Source organism: Lasioglossum baleicum, unplaced genomic scaffold, assembly GCF_051020765.1.
Source record: "Lasioglossum baleicum unplaced genomic scaffold, iyLasBale1 scaffold1092, whole genome shotgun sequence".
Lineage (NCBI taxonomy): Eukaryota > Metazoa > Arthropoda > Insecta > Hymenoptera > Halictidae > Lasioglossum > Lasioglossum baleicum.
The window spans coordinates 27,236-42,710 of NW_027470151.1; the positions used below are offsets into that span (position 1 = coordinate 27,236).

A 15,475-nucleotide genomic window follows, 5' to 3' on the forward strand; every position below is an offset into this window, starting at 1 on the left:
AAATACGCGCAAACAGGTGAATAATGATGGTGTATAGAAAATACATTTTAATATTCACGTCAATTTCATGTTGGGTGTTGTATCAGTTTATAATAATAATAATGATTTGATTCTGCAAAAACTGATCTTAATAATATTGTACTCAAATAATCTTTATTTTTAAGAGTACAAGATATTATCCTTCATTTCATTTCCTTCCTTATAATTTTTATATTTCACTTTAATACCAATCATTGTACGTGCTTATTAAAATGATTCATGAATAATTGTTTAATATGAAAAATCATATTTGATTAAAAAGATTAAATAATTATTTACATGCTTGTGAAATAATGACAAACAATTATAAGAAAAAAAAAGATATTTGAGTGTTTGAAAAAAAATTATGCATCACTAAGTGGTATGAGGATAATGTGCCGATTATTATTACGCATTAATATTGTGTAACGAATTAATTAACTACGCTAGCAATAAATGCCGATCACTTGAAAAAAATATCGATGGTTATAAGATAATAAATAAAGAAAAACTTGATTTAATGACAAATACTATGTAAAACTATGCTTGTATATGATACTATTTCCTAAATAAAGTAGTCGTTTGCCTTGTACTCACGTAATGTATCTTTAGAAAATTAAGAAATAGAAAATAAAATTTATGTGTAATTTGAATTGTGAACAATATGTAACATTAATATATTTTGTAAGTTACTCTTAAATAAGGTAATTTAATGTTTAATTTTAACATAAACTTTTAAATATAAAACGTATATATGAATATAATTAAGTAAAATCAATTATATCTTGCATTAAAAATTATTTATGCCACTAAAATTTGTAATATAAAAACAAAATTATGATCATAATACTCTTTAGAAATACCAAAGTTTATTTCGGTAGCCACGCCTAAACTTCTCCCTGATTAAGAGCCCCCCTCCTTTTCTGCTTTATGACACAGTCATACCGTAACATTTCCTGTATAGTCGGTACAATATCTTTATTTCATACCTAATGAACCTAGAATAGAAGTGTATAATTTTGTTACACATAATTTTGTTCATTGTTCAATGCATGCTGTTAATAGGAAAGTGATGTCGATTAAAGCAGAGAATTTTAAATTTAAATAACCTATTATCCAATTTATTCATGATATATGTTTTGAGTATGATCGTAATCTTGTTTTCTGTCACAATACAGCGGTTGTTAGCTTGAAATTTAGTTTTGGGTTATTTTTGATAACATTTAAAAAACACTACACAATCATATTAATTACTTCTTACTGTTAGGTCGAATTAATATTAAAAAATGTCCAGTGAAAGTGTAAAAACGGTAGGTATTGTACAATTAAAATGATAATTTATAAGATATTTTTATGTTCTTCTTTTTATTATGAAAAAAAAATTCCTATTATTCAATAAATATTACAATGTCTTTTTAAATCCTATAAAATATGAATTTAATGTATAATTTTAATCAACTTTAATTTTTATTTTACTTTCAATAGTTTGCTAGTCTTGAAACACCAGGATACGTGGGATTTGCAAATTTACCTAATCAAGTGCATAGAAAATCAGTGAAAAAAGGTTTTGAATTTACACTTATGGTTGTTGGCGAATCTGGACTTGGAAAATCTACTTTAGTAAATAGTTTATTTCTAACTGACTTATATCCAGAGCGTGTAATTCCTGATGCTATAGGTAAATTAAACCTTGTTTGTATATTTATTAATACATTTGTAATGTTACACATTGTAATTAATATATTGATATTATTTATAAATAGAAAAAACTAATCAAACTGTTAAACTTGATGCTTCAACTGTGGAAATTGAAGAAAGGGGTGTTAAACTTAGATTGACTGTTGTTGACACACCTGGTTATGGAGATGCAATTGATAATACTGATAGTTTTAGAGCTATTATACAATATATAGATGATCAATTTGAAAGATTTTTACGTGACGAAAGTGGTTTAAATAGAAGAAATATAGTAGATAATAGAATACACTGTTGTTTTTATTTTATTTCGCCATTTGGTCATGGGTAAGATACATTAATTACAATTTTATTTTATTACAATATAATCAAAATATTAATATCTTTTTATTCATTTTACATCTACCAGATTAAAACCTTTAGATATAGAATTTATGAAACAACTTCATAATAAAGTTAATATTGTGCCAGTAATTGCAAAAGCTGATGTACTTACAAAAAAAGAAGTATTGCGTTTAAAAAAACGAGTTATGGAAGAAATTGAAGGGAGTGGTATAAAGATTTATCCATTACCAGATTGTGATAGTGATGAAGATGAAGATTACAAAGAACAGGTTAGACAGCTAAAAGAAGCTGTTCCCTTTGCTGTATGTGGAGCAAATACTTTATTAGAAGTAAAGGGACGAAAAGTACGTGGACGATTATATCCATGGGGTGTAGTAGAAGTTGAAAACCCTGATCATTGTGATTTTATAAAACTAAGAACAATGTTAATGTATGTGGTATTCATTGAAAAAAATATATTAAGGATTACAAGTAATTTTATTATTTATTGTTTTCATATGTTTGTAGCACTCATATGCAAGATTTACAAGAAGTAACTCAAGAAGTACATTATGAAAATTATCGTAGTGAAAGATTAGCAAAAGGTGCTCCTGTGCCACCTCGAAGACAAACGTAAGTATCAAGTTATAATAGTTAAAAAATATTTTAAATATATTTTGTAATTAATTTCTATTTTTTTTTTATTAACAGAGTTGCAGAGTCTGAAAGAAGTAATTCTGTATCGGAGAAAGATCGTATTTTGCAGGAAAAAGAAGCTGAGTTACGACGAATGCAAGAATTAGTGGCAGTAATGCAAGCACAAATGCAACAGCAACAACCATAATTATATAAAACTTCTGCACAAATGTGTGAAGAAAAATCAATTCTTCACCATTACGGGTGCCAAAAACTTATATTAAATGATTAATGTTATTCACACAAGATACAATTTTAAAAAATTTACCATTTTTAAGAGTTTATTTTTGACATACATAATTGGAAAACACATGTCTTTAATTTAATATCTTTATTTTTAATGAGTAAATTAAAAATGGAAATCAGTGTTTTAACAAAATTAAAAAGGAAAGTAAATTAAAAGTACAGAAGAATAAATATAAACTACAATATAATAATCATACAACATAGAAATGCGTAATAAGTGCCTTGCATATTCTCTTTTAATAGAACAATTTACAGATTTCATTATTAAAATGCAAATATGAAAAATATAATAATCCATTTTATAAAATAAAGCTGTTATAAAAAATTTGTACTTTTAAAACAACAAATGTAGTACAATTAATATTCGATAAATTCTCATATAGTATTGAAATATAAAATGTAATAAAATATGCAGAATCTTTCAAATATTATAGAAAAAAATCTGATTTCCAAATAAGTAAAAAGTTTTAATAAAGTAACATATGAATCCAATATTAAAATGGTATTTATAAGTTGTATAAATGCATATATATATATATATAATAACATTTTACAAAAATTAATATTTTACAGAATTGACAGAAAAATTGGCAAAATCATACAATTTGCATATCTTCCAACATTCTATGTATATTTTTTTATACAACAAATTTTAAGACTGCCAATATAAAACTGTCAGTACTCATTCAGTATATCCAGAAACTAAAGAATTTACTTTTTACTGTGATAAGCAGTGTTAAATATAAGATGTAACTTTGCATATGTTTATGTATCTGAAATATGTAAAGTTTTGTATTAAAACATTTATTTTCTTTTTCTTCTTTACAGTATATACGAATAGTCATTTAATTCATTTTATACTTTTTGTCTCAGAAAAGATTGATGTAATTTAAGTAATACATTACATCAAAAAATGAAGATATGTAAGAATGTAAGTGAAATGAATAATGATGTGTTATGTGAATTTATTTTATTTCTTAACTATTGTACTTATCTGTATGCATTTTTATATTAAGAACATTTTTGCGCTTTTATATGTATTGTACAGGTATACTTAGATCATGTTTTATACCTTTTTTTATACAAATATATATCTACTATACTTTATGACATCGTTTAAGATTTATGCATATAATAATCTATTGCTGTGGAAAATGCTGCAAAACCTGCTGCTCCAATTAAACCTGCTTTTACACCAGCTGAAACATAAAATCATGTTCAAGTATAAGCATGTTTTGAAATTCAAATTTAACGTAAAATAATACCTCTTAGTCCTATTATTCCACCTGTTAAACCACCAGCATATGTACCATTCTTCCAATCACTTTTTCCTCTATACTAAAATAAAATTATAAAATAATACTACAATATAGACAAATGTATATTAAATTTATAATTTTACATTAAATTTAAGAAATTATTACCGATTCTATTGTACATTCAATTGCTGTAAATACACAACCAAGTACTGCAAAATTTTTTGCATAACTTAATGTTGTAGTTTTCACTTCTCTAAATACTTCTCGGACAGTTTGTTGTTTTTCAACAGTGGCTACATTTGGATTCACACTAGATGAAAATAATCCTATTGCAGCTCCTAATCCATATCCTATAAATTTAATTATTATTTAATCATATTCATACAAATAATAATTATATCATACAATACAAATATACCTATAATGCAACTTGCAATACTTTTGAAAATACAACTTTCCATTGCACTTTCTATTAACTTTTCTTCATTAGTTTTACTTTGTACAGGACCCACAGTTCTTGGAATTATGATATTTTCTCTAAATCTTTGTTGACTACTAATAAAATAAAGAGCTATGTTATCCAAATCCACGTCACTTATGTTTTTATTTTCATTTGCTTCTGATAATGATGTTGATGGTTTGGTTGTATTAATGTTAAACATATTTATTTCACTATTTCCTATTTTTTATAAAAAGTAGAACTAAATTAGCATGTATTGTAATTATTTGAATTATCAAATTTTTAAAACTTTTTAACATATTAAATAAATATATATATATATATATATATATATATATTATATAAATGCATGTAAAAAAAAAAAAATAGTATGTAACCTATACTGCTATAAAAATACGTTTAATGTAACTATAATTAAAAGAATAAAAAATAACATTAATAATGTATAACACATAAAATAACACTAATAATATACCTTACTCTAACCTATGCTTACAAGAACTTGGAAAGCTTTCCTTGAATTATGAATTAAAGTATATTAAAAAGTAATTTTAATACTGTTAATATTATTTATTGTTGTTAATTGATCATAAATAACAAAGTATTATATTAAAATAACAAATACAAGTAGATAGTTGTTTACTGTATAAGTGTACATATACATGCGTATAAGAATTTCTAAATGCTTAAATGTATTCAATAATACTAATCGTAAAAAATATTTTCTAAGAAATTTATACGGTTTACAAGCTTGTATATAATAAGTGCATAAATTTAAAATAATAATTATTTTTTTATATACCTAGCACACAAATTTTTATAGCTAAAAAGTAATATTGTAGTTGATATTTATTGTAGTTATAAAAATATAAATTTTTTTATTGTGAATAAGTTAAAAATCGATAAATTATTTATTAGTTAATGTCTAATTTTGCTTTACTATTTAATGTCACTAACATATTCGTATCTTATTTATTTGGTATGACATTAATATTTAATATTTGACAGGTTATCATATAATAACAATGTATGCTTCAATGTTAAATAATGAAATTATTCATTTACTGAATTAAATAATTTTAAAAGTTATTTAATCATTCGATTAAGTGTAATAAATTATATATTAAAACCATGGAAGGAAAATCTCAAATGGAGGAAGATAATGATGATGGTAAAAATTTTATTTATAGAACTTGTATAAATTATGAAAAAGTAAAAATTTGTGTAATATAGTGTAAATTATAATAAAAAAATAAATGTTAATAATATATCATTTCAGAAAATAATGATATTATTAAAAACACAGTTCCATTAATAAAAGATTTATTTCATGTGCATGGAAAAGTTGGGGAAGGAACTTTCAGTTCTGTGTTCTTAGCTACTTTAAAATTGTCTGATGGCTCTAAAAAATTTGCATTAAAACATTTGGTTCCTACTAGGCATCCTGAAAAAATTGAACGGGAATTACAATGTATGCAACAAATAGGGTAACTCATATTTTAAACTTAGTTATAATTTAAATATAAATATCCATATAAACACATATACTTAATTTATTTATAATATAATTTTGTTTTTAGAGGAAAGGACTATGTAGTTGGATTAGAATTATGTTTACGAAGTTTTGAAACAGTAGTATTTGTAATGCCATATATGAGGCACGATAAATTTTCGGTAAAATACTTCTTTGTTAATATCTCAGATAATTTTTATTTAATGATATGGAATATAAAATAATAATTTAATAATATTAAATAGGAATATGTACAAAATATGACTGTTCAAGAAACAAAAAATTATATGATAGCATTACTAACTGCATTACGAAGGGTACATAAATTTAATGTTATACATAGAGATGTTAAACCTAGTAATTTTTTATATGATAGATGCAACAAAAGGTAAAGTGATATGACACAAAATAACATAATATAATATAAATTTAATACATTAATCTTTTATATTTTTATAGATATTTATTAGTGGATTTTGGATTAGCACAAGAATATATAGTGGAAAAGAAGTCCAATAATCTTAAATTAGGTAATTCTGAAACACAAGCTGTTAAACGAAAAAGATCGGATGAAGTAAAGTATTAATTATATAGAATTACAAAAAATACTTGTATATATTTAAGCAATATATGTTGTTATTGTTTCCAATATTTTTGCAGAATAGTTTAAATCTTTCTCTTAATACAAGAAAGAAAGGTTCAGAAGAAAAGTGTTATTGTTTTGGAAAAGCAAAGGTTTGTTCATTATGTATATCTAGATCCGAACAAACGGCTCCAAGAGCTGGTACACCAGGTTTCCGTGCTCCTGAAGTTTTACTGAAACATCCTTCACAAACACCTGCAATCGATATTTGGGCAAGTGGAGTAATGATGTTATGTATTCTTAGTGGCACTCAACCATTTTTTCATTCACCAGATGACTGTACAGCTTTAGCAGAAATAACAACTGTATTTGGATCAAATAAAATGCAACAGTGTGCACGTAAATTAGGTATAAAAAGTAATTTTTTTGTTCAATGCCTGTTGCAAATTATTCTATTTACTTCTTTTTTATTTTAATTTTGTTTAACTTTTATATTTCAAATATTTTTTTGATAATTCAGGGAAAAAAATTATCTTTAGTGAAGATATACCAGGGGTTGATATTGTATCTTTATGTCAGAAATTACAAAAAAGAAATAAGGGTTTGTTAAATAGTAAAGATCATAACACATGTGAGAAGGTATCTTTTAATTTATGTTTTATTTATAAATATAATTAAAAATTAAAATATAATTTTTATTTTTGAATAATATATTATATAAATTAATATATTAAAAATTCAATGTTAAAAAATATTTATTCAATATTTTAAGGTATCATCGGACGCTCAATTTCCAAAGGAAGCTTATCATCTTTTACTAAGATTATTGGATTTAGACTACAAAACACGTCTTACTGCAGATCAAGCTTTAAATCATTCATTTTTAAAATTATAATATGTATTTCTACATTAAAATTTTTTTATTCCTTAGCTATTTTTGTAAACTAATGTATACAACATATTTTATAATATAAAATTACTATATAATACTACAATTTAATATTATTCTGGACAAGTTCTACATATACATATAAGTGTACACAAATATATAGTAGTACATTATTATTTATGTTAAATTAAATAATTTTGATTTTTATACATTACATAAATAATTTTGTTATATCATGTAACAATACTTTATAATATTAGGTTGTTAATAAATGTAATACTTTTATAATTTGGTTATATTTAAAAAAAATATTTAAGTATCCAATAGTTTTATTTCGATATTTGCTATGAAAGGTAAAATTGAACACCTTTCTTTTTAGGCACTTTGTGATATTGTGATAAATATTCATTGTCAAATATCCTATATATATATATATCATAGGAAGAAGCAAACAAAGTACATATTACACGTATTTATTCAACATTCTCCAAATTATTTGTACTTTGTGATGATTGTTCTTCACTTTCATTTTTTTTAATAAGTTGCCATTCTGCTGCAGCTTCTAATGCTTTACTTGCTAATTCTTTTAATTTTTTATTTTGCACTGTATCACTTTTTGTTAGAGCCATTAAAATTTCCATTACGTCAGTCTCAATAACTCTGGTTGCAACATCTTTTGTACTTTTTATCATATTTAAAACAATTACAATTCCTCTATGTTGTAAATCAGAATTTGGATTAGCAAGTAAATAACGTAATGACTCTAACCAATCTTTTGAATCAAATATTTTGATGCAAGACTTTATACTGACTGATGTTAACATTGCTAAGGCTCCTGCTGCAGCCATGCTTGTATCTATATCTTCATCTTCGCAAAGAATGACCAGATACTTAACTCTATCATTTTCTTGTTCATAATATTTAATAGTGTCTTCACACATCATTAAATTATTCATAGTCTGTGTAGATGCACGTTTCAACATTTCATGGTCTTCATACATATATGCTTCAATTTTCTGGAAACCTCCTTCTTTTAAAATTCGTTTTCTAACGCTATCATTAACACCAGCTAAGTTGCATAAGGCCATTAGAGCTTCAAAATTTTCAAGTGCAGAATAATCTGGATTTAAAAGGTTTATAAAGGGTCGAACTACTTCCATTATTCTCTGCCCAGGAAATGCAACTTCTGGATTTATTGTAATCCCTAATCGTGCAAGAGCTTGTGATGCTTGTTTTTTCCCCTTTAATGTTCCATCTAAAGCTAATGGCAAAAGTGCTTTTGCTCCACCTTGCTGAACAACGATTCCTCTTACATCTGCTTGACTACAAACTGCATTAAATACACGTGCTATTAATTCTTTGCTATTTTGGCTTTCTGTTTTAGAAAGTGCAACTAATGCATTTGTTACACCAGCTTTAACTAGTGCTATTATTCTTTTATTTACAAAGTCTATATCATCAAATTCATGTTCTTGAGGTATATGATGTTTTGCAAATTTTGCTAATTCAATCATTTCTGGTATAAGTTCTTGTTTATCATAAGCATTACATAAATTCACTAATGTAGTAACAACTCCATAAATTACAGACTGATCTTCAGTTTTAGCAAGTTCTATCATTGCTTGAACTGCTTCAACATCTTCAATTAATTTCTCTTTAACTTCAGCGTCAAAAGTGAGATATGATAATCCTTCTACAGCCCATTTTCTCATATCCTTTTGTTTTTTAGGATTAATTAAAAATTTTCTACAAGCTTCAGCCAATCTTTTTGTTGCTCCATCAGCAAACGGTCTTATTGTAGCATCTGTACCACCTGAACTACCTAATTTACATAATCCTACTAAAGCACGTACTTTAATGGAATCGTCTTTAGATTGATACAATTTTTTTAATATATTTATGCCTTGATTAATGATTGCAGTAGCTTTATCTTTTTTAGATGCAGCAGCAAACAATACATTCACAAGCAACCTTTTGTTGCAATACATCATCTGTGCCTGCCATAACAAGTATCATTTCTAAAATACCTTCTTTAGCAATTATTGTATTCCAACATCCAATGGTCCAAGCAATAAAGTTGTTATTGCGACTACAACACGAACCTATTTAAAAAAAAAAGTTTCACGATAGAAATTAATTATAAAAGATAATAATCTATTGTATTTTTTTATTGTACTTCCAAAAATGTATTATTTACCTTAGATTCCATATCTGGTGCAAGTAATTTATCTTTAATATATTCATCAATAGCATTTCTAAATTTTTCTTTTGGCTGCATCATAATACATATTTTCATAAATTCTTGCCAAACATACACTTGTTACAGTCCTAGTAGATGGTGTAATACTCATAGAAGATTCATATTTATATTCTTCAAGTTCACTTGCTACTTTCCATTAAACGTTGTAAACCATGAAGTTCAACTAATCGTTCAGCCCAGTTCAATGCAGTATAGTGAATGTTGCGTATAATAAGTTCTATAATTGCATCTCTAGCTAATCCAGAAATTGTTCTGCTTGTTACACTATACAATAAACAAGACAAAATAGTATCTATCTCTTTATTGTATTTATCACACAATTCTTTATTTGGTTTTGAATCTGATTTGTTATTCATTCCACTATATGTGTTGAGTAAAGTCTACAAAATGTAGTTTTAAATTTTATTTAGCGATTTGTTTTAATACTAAAAAAATAATAATTATTTATATTTATTACAGTTACTAACCTGTAAGCAATATTGAGCAGCATTTACTCTTTCTGTAAGATTACTATTAATTATTTCTAAACACCAGGGTATACCGATATGCTTTAAAATATTTTCAGTTCTTTGAATATTTTCTTTACATAATTCTGCAATAATTCGAATAGCAATTATTATTATTTCATCATGTTTCTCAAGCTTGAGCATTTTAATTATTTTAGAAACAATTTTATTATTAAACATTATTTCTGCTCCTGCTCTTTCCCGAGCAAGGACAAGTAGATTATTCATTGCTGTTTCTCGTTTTTCATTATCTTCTTTCATTTCAAAAGCTATATTCATCATTTGCGATACCTTTAACAAAATATGCCTACATGTTGGATTACATCATAAACAGATACTTTTATAATTTCAATTATTTACAAATTTTACTTAATATATAACAAACCTTGGAACTAACACAAGAATTTTGTCTATATTTTTCCTGTACAATTTCATGTAGTCTTGCAGTAGTAGACTTAATTGCTTTATTGTTAGGATCTGTAGAAATAATATATCTTGCATCACGATATGCTTCTTCAAATCTTTCTAATGCTTCTAATGCTTGACATCTGCGAAATAATGCTTTTGGATCATTTGGACATATTTTAAGAGCTTCATCACAATCTTAATTGCTCTATCATATTCCTTTTGTTTTAGATATGTAGCAGCACGATTTTTATAATATATAGCTTTTTCAGAATTATCTTCATTTGTAAGTTTCAGTGCATTTGTATAACAACTTAAAGCTTCTGACCAATTCCCTTTATTAAATTCTGCATTGCCCTTATCTTTCCATTCATTTGCATTTGTATTTGTTATTTTTGTCATCTTTGAACGTATTTTAACTAAAAATATTATTCCTATAATACTTTAAGATTACATTCATTTTATATAATATGTACAATTTATTATTTGTAGTATTAAAGTAATTAAATTAGACTACATTGTTTATGCACTCCTTGTATAAATTTTATATAAATAAAATTTAGCAATATGCAATTATAGTACTAAGTATTTGCGAATAATATTAATATAATACTTACGCGTATGCGGTAATGTAACGTACACTAAAATGTATGAGATAAATTTCTCTGAAATATAACGAATGTATGCTTTAATATTTTGATTACCGGTTCTTCTTTCGAAAGTCTCCAAAGTAATACTGAGGCTGACATTGTTTCCACACCATGTTAAAAAAGATACAGAATCGTCCAGACGTCACTAGACTGTTGCTCGTTTATTTTAAACTACGTTCGCCCCACGAACGAATAAAAATAACACTGTTGGATTAAAATAGGTTTTGAACTCATCACAAGCGTTATCGTATTACCTATATTCCAACCATATTGATTGGATTTTATTTAATGCATGTTTCTTATAAAATTTCGAACTAAATGGTATAAATGTATATAAAATCAATATCTATTTATATCACAATATATTTTCTATTCAGAAGCGAGGTATAATCAATACATTAATATTGTACAAAAACTACAAGTTAAGGATATTGCAAATTCGCATAGATAGTATTTAAGTACATGTATATATTCATGTAAATATTGGCGCGATTTTTAAACACACATACTTACGTGTAGTTAATAAGACGATGAAAAAAAAGAAAATTCATTATATACACTAAAATATTTGTATAAAAAATTACAAGTATAATTTTTGTGACAATTGCGGTATAATTATACGAGTAAAGAAATTACAATTATTGAAAAAAGTATTTTATTTATTTTACGTTTTTTATTACATTACATTCTCCATATCGCAGTTGTATTGCAGCGATATACAATGATTTTTAATTTTTGTCTCTAATTTTTTCATTATGATGTATGGGTTTATAATTTTCCATTAGATACTTTTCATTTGTGAATTAATATTACTATTAATTTGGAAGTTATGGCGAAATTTGAAATTTAATTTTATATTATATCGCTAATGATAAGATTATTTGTAATAGAAGTGCACATGCAGGAAAAATATACACAGTACACATAATTAAGCAATTCTGATGTAATAATTGAACTAATTTATAATATAATCGCAATAATTATCTATGTTACTATTATTGGACAAAATTTGTTTGTTAAATCACATTAAAAATTGAAGTGTATGTCCAAATACTCCCTTAATCAATAAAAATTAGTAATTGATTGAACTAAAGTATAATACAAATTATTTGAATAATCACCATACATACGTTAATCCATTTAAGTCGTCGCAAAAATTTTATGATAAAAAGTTAAAAATATCGTATTTTTTTGTTTAAGTTTGAAAAATTATTAAATAGAATATACATATCTAATCCGAAAAAATTGTTTAGAATTCTGTTTAAAATTTTTGTATCTAACGATGAAGATAATGTTGCATTATGTAGCCTAATGTTTCGAAAAAGTTTAATTCCAATATTTCATAAATGTTACTCTGTTTGAATAAGGAATTTAATATTCTAATGTACATCAATATTTATGGTTTGTATAGGAATTATTTTATGTTGGCTAAGTAACATGTACCAATGTAGTCTATTGTATTTTCGATATTAAACATTGTAGTAGCACTTATATACTATACATGTTATTTTATTATGAACCTACATGATAGTATTCGTGATTATTAAATATTTTGTGGTAACAGTTATACACGTGTCTAAATTTTGTAAACATTTTTATGAAATATATTTAAATACTGCAAAGAATTTTGAGTATATGTTTAGCAATAAATTTATATGTAACTTTATAATATTTAATTTATAATAAATCAAAACATAAAATTATTTTATTTAGTAATGCTTCAAATATAAATCTACTACGTTTATTAATTTATGAAAATGAAACTCAATATTGCGTTAGAAAGTTTTTTTTATACAAAATTTTGTTAATTCGGTAATAAAAGTTCTTTTACTTTTTCTACTTTATACTTGAAATTATATTTTATAAATTGCACAAGTAAATCTTATATCAAAATAGATTTATTTTTAATCACAAGAGTTTCTGCGACAAACCCTGGATTAGCAGTGAATGGTGATAAGTAATTAAGAATGATCTAGAAAATTTCTAACCAGAGTCCGTTTAGAACACAGTGTAAAATCATATTAAGATAGACTACTTACATTATTACTGATTAATAAAAAAAAAAAAAAAACGTAGTACGAATGATGATAACTGAAATGTTGCGAGGTTATGATAGAAACAGAAATTTTGTTATTAACAAAATATGATGACAGAAAGATGAGTTCCTTTTATTTTAGTAGACTATTATTATTGAATGTTTCAGCTGCCTCTAGCTTCTGTTGAAGATGTTTCTTCACCTCGCTGTATTTTTAGCCATTCAACGAATTCATCAAGCATTACTGGCCCTGTAAAAAGACATGTGTGAATTAAGTGTAAGTAATTGAAGAAATATTTATTGATAATATTACATGATTACACACATGCTCCATCTAAATCATAATTAGATAAATCATGGTTGATTGTACGAGAAAATTCTAAAATGTTGCACCACTGATCTTTATTAATCACTTTGTACTTCGATTGATCTAGGAACTGATCAAATTGTGTAAACAATGGCCAATGTTTTCCCAAAAGTAACTGTAACATATCACTTGCTGTTTCCATATCCATACTTCTTTGATCTTTGTCCTAAATATTAGTAACATCTATAGATATATACTTATAAAAATATAGAGATACACTAAATATAATACTTACTCTAGCAAAATCATAAGCATATCTGTAAATTCCCTTAAATGTATGTGGATCATTTAATTGATTCCTTAGGTACTCAAGTTTTTGTTGTATTTTACTAATAGAATCACATTGTAAGTCCGAAAGACCCTTTAGCCATTCACTTAGTGTGAAGAAACCCATTTGTCGGGCATTCATTTTATATGCAAGAACGAGCATCACTACATTTTCAGGTTCTACACCAATGTCCTCGCAAAATTTTTCCATTCCTTCAGGCCCAAGAGTATCTGAATCATCTGGTGTTGTGTATTCTCTAAACCATGTGATACAACGTTTTTGAGAAAAAGATGAAGCGCTTGAAACATCTTCTGTTTTTGTATAACGTCTAGCACTAAAAAGAATTATTACAAAAGGGGTTATTATACCTCTATCATTCATATTAGGTGTAAGATAATATAAAAATGGTATTATTCATAAACAAATAATAGTCAATTTAAATTAGAGTAAGAAATATTTAATATAAATAAAGTATTGTAAATATTAAAATATATATGAATGGATGTAATGTATAATTTCATATCGTTCATAATATATACATATAGTATAAATTTAAAATGTTATAATATAATTTACCTAGAGGTATGTCTAAGTCTTTTTGATGGATGCCTTGATATACCCTCTTCATGGGCACTAGGTGACATTTCAATAGACGTATGATGATTTGTGCTAGAGGGCGCTCTACGCTTGCTGCGTGGCATCCCTCTTTTAACTAAAAAAAGTAACTTCATATTTATATAAATAATTATAATTAATGTATCAAAACCTTCACATAATAGGCAAATAGAGTAAATTATAAATATAATTCTCAAAAAGAGATACTGGTAAAACTTATAATATAATTCTTAGCTTTTAAATTTTATCGTTAATAGATAAATATATATATACTTTATAAGGATACTCCCAATTTTGTTTCACTAGGAGAATCACAAAAATTAAGTATTGACAGAATTATTATAACACTCAGTACAAGAAAAAGGTGCATGAAAGTAATTTGTATACATATTCGAGTATTATATAAAGACAAATAAATTACTCACCACGCAGCAACAACGTAAGTAATATAAACGATTAAGAAGATTTAAAGGATCCGTAATATAACTGGTTTATACTGGCTAAACTGACATTTCCTTCCAGTCTTAAAAGATCGAGTTTGAGGTTAGGTACGACAATTAATCGGAGTATATCGTAATTTTCAATGTTCTTTACTTTAGCTTTAACCGCTTTGTACATGTGACGTTGCAAATAAATACCTAAGAGTTATTAATATATTTTTTAAGACGTACTGATTCTGGATTATG

The 15,475-nt window shown here is 25.5% G+C and overlaps 5 protein-coding genes across 5 annotated transcripts; 2 read left to right on the forward strand and 3 right to left on the reverse strand.

The window, feature by feature from the left end:
* Window positions 1-1,162: 1,162 nt before the first annotated feature.
* Window positions 1,163-2,881, forward strand: LOC143220498 (septin-1-like). Its single transcript, XM_076446134.1, has 6 exons — window positions 1,163-1,328; window positions 1,504-1,696; window positions 1,782-2,040; window positions 2,123-2,488; window positions 2,566-2,670; window positions 2,749-2,881. The coding sequence occupies exons 1-6, from the start codon at window positions 1,305-1,307 to the stop codon at window positions 2,879-2,881; spliced, it is 1,080 nt and encodes a 359-aa protein (XP_076302249.1). The 5' UTR covers window positions 1,163-1,304.
* Window positions 2,882-4,095: 1,214 nt separating this feature from the next.
* Window positions 4,096-4,900, reverse strand: LOC143220501 (mitochondrial import inner membrane translocase subunit Tim22). Its single transcript, XM_076446137.1, has 4 exons — window positions 4,657-4,900; window positions 4,404-4,588; window positions 4,245-4,317; window positions 4,096-4,178 (listed from the first exon to the last, which is right to left on the reverse strand). The coding sequence occupies exons 1-4, from the start codon at window positions 4,898-4,900 to the stop codon at window positions 4,096-4,098; spliced, it is 585 nt and encodes a 194-aa protein (XP_076302252.1).
* A 929-nt stretch (window positions 4,901-5,829) lies between these two features.
* On the forward strand, window positions 5,830-7,689 carry LOC143220503 (cell division cycle 7-related protein kinase). The gene is made up of 8 exons (XM_076446138.1): window positions 5,830-5,869; window positions 5,978-6,185; window positions 6,279-6,372; window positions 6,457-6,599; window positions 6,671-6,785; window positions 6,872-7,202; window positions 7,315-7,433; window positions 7,567-7,689. The coding sequence occupies exons 1-8, from the start codon at window positions 5,830-5,832 to the stop codon at window positions 7,687-7,689; spliced, it is 1,173 nt and encodes a 390-aa protein (XP_076302253.1).
* Window positions 7,690-8,156: 467 nt separating this feature from the next.
* LOC143220500 (protein unc-45 homolog B-like) lies at window positions 8,157-11,256 on the reverse strand. Its single transcript, XM_076446136.1, is given in 9 exon segments — window positions 8,157-9,632; window positions 9,634-9,734; window positions 9,737-9,785; window positions 9,881-9,952; window positions 9,954-10,073; window positions 10,075-10,323; window positions 10,411-10,740; window positions 10,835-11,055; window positions 11,058-11,256. Coding segments are annotated over 9 exon segments (2,817 nt in total).
* A 2,447-nt stretch (window positions 11,257-13,703) lies between these two features.
* On the reverse strand, window positions 13,704-14,878 carry Sccro4 (DCN1-like protein SCCRO4). The gene is made up of 4 exons (XM_076446135.1): window positions 14,751-14,878; window positions 14,142-14,508; window positions 13,865-14,072; window positions 13,704-13,789 (listed from the first exon to the last, which is right to left on the reverse strand). The coding sequence occupies exons 1-4, from the start codon at window positions 14,873-14,875 to the stop codon at window positions 13,704-13,706; spliced, it is 786 nt and encodes a 261-aa protein (XP_076302250.1). The 5' UTR covers window positions 14,876-14,878.
* Window positions 14,879-15,475: the final 597 nt, after the last annotated feature.

What these genes read in the sequence shown, in the direction of transcription:
- LOC143220498 (XM_076446134.1), top strand. Translation starts at nt 1,305, where the DNA reads ATGTCCAGTGAAAGTGTAAAAACG. An exon ending in AAACTAAGAACAATGTTAAT is followed by an intron (nt 2,489 to 2,565) that starts GTATGTGGTATT and finishes ATATGTTTGTAG; the next exon opens with CACTCATATGCAAGATTTAC. An exon ending in GTGCCACCTCGAAGACAAAC is followed by an intron (nt 2,671 to 2,748) that starts GTAAGTATCAAG and finishes TTTTATTAACAG; the next exon opens with AGTTGCAGAGTCTGAAAGAA.
- LOC143220501 (XM_076446137.1), bottom strand. Translation starts at nt 4,900, where the DNA reads ATGTTTAACATTAATACAACCAAACCATCAACATCATTATCAGAAGCA. An exon ending in TTGAATGTACAATAGAATCG is followed by an intron (nt 4,318 to 4,403) that starts GTAATAATTTCT and finishes ATTTTATTTTAG; the next exon opens with TATAGAGGAAAAAGTGATTG. An exon ending in TGGAATAATAGGACTAAGAG is followed by an intron (nt 4,179 to 4,244) that starts GTATTATTTTAC and finishes TTTATGTTTCAG; the next exon opens with CTGGTGTAAAAGCAGGTTTA.
- LOC143220503 (XM_076446138.1), top strand. Translation starts at nt 5,830, where the DNA reads ATGGAAGGAAAATCTCAAATGGAGGAAGATAATGATGATG. An exon ending in AACGAAAAAGATCGGATGAA is followed by an intron (nt 6,786 to 6,871) that starts GTAAAGTATTAA and finishes ATATTTTTGCAG; the next exon opens with AATAGTTTAAATCTTTCTCT. An exon ending in ATCATAACACATGTGAGAAG is followed by an intron (nt 7,434 to 7,566) that starts GTATCTTTTAAT and finishes CAATATTTTAAG; the next exon opens with GTATCATCGGACGCTCAATT.
- Sccro4 (XM_076446135.1), bottom strand. Translation starts at nt 14,875, where the DNA reads ATGCCACGCAGCAAGCGTAGAGCGCCCTCTAGCACAAATCATCATACG. An exon ending in AGACTTAGACATACCTCTAG is followed by an intron (nt 14,509 to 14,750) that starts GTAAATTATATT and finishes AATTCTTTTTAG; the next exon opens with TGCTAGACGTTATACAAAAA. An exon ending in ATGCTTATGATTTTGCTAGA is followed by an intron (nt 14,073 to 14,141) that starts GTAAGTATTATA and finishes ACTAATATTTAG; the next exon opens with GACAAAGATCAAAGAAGTAT.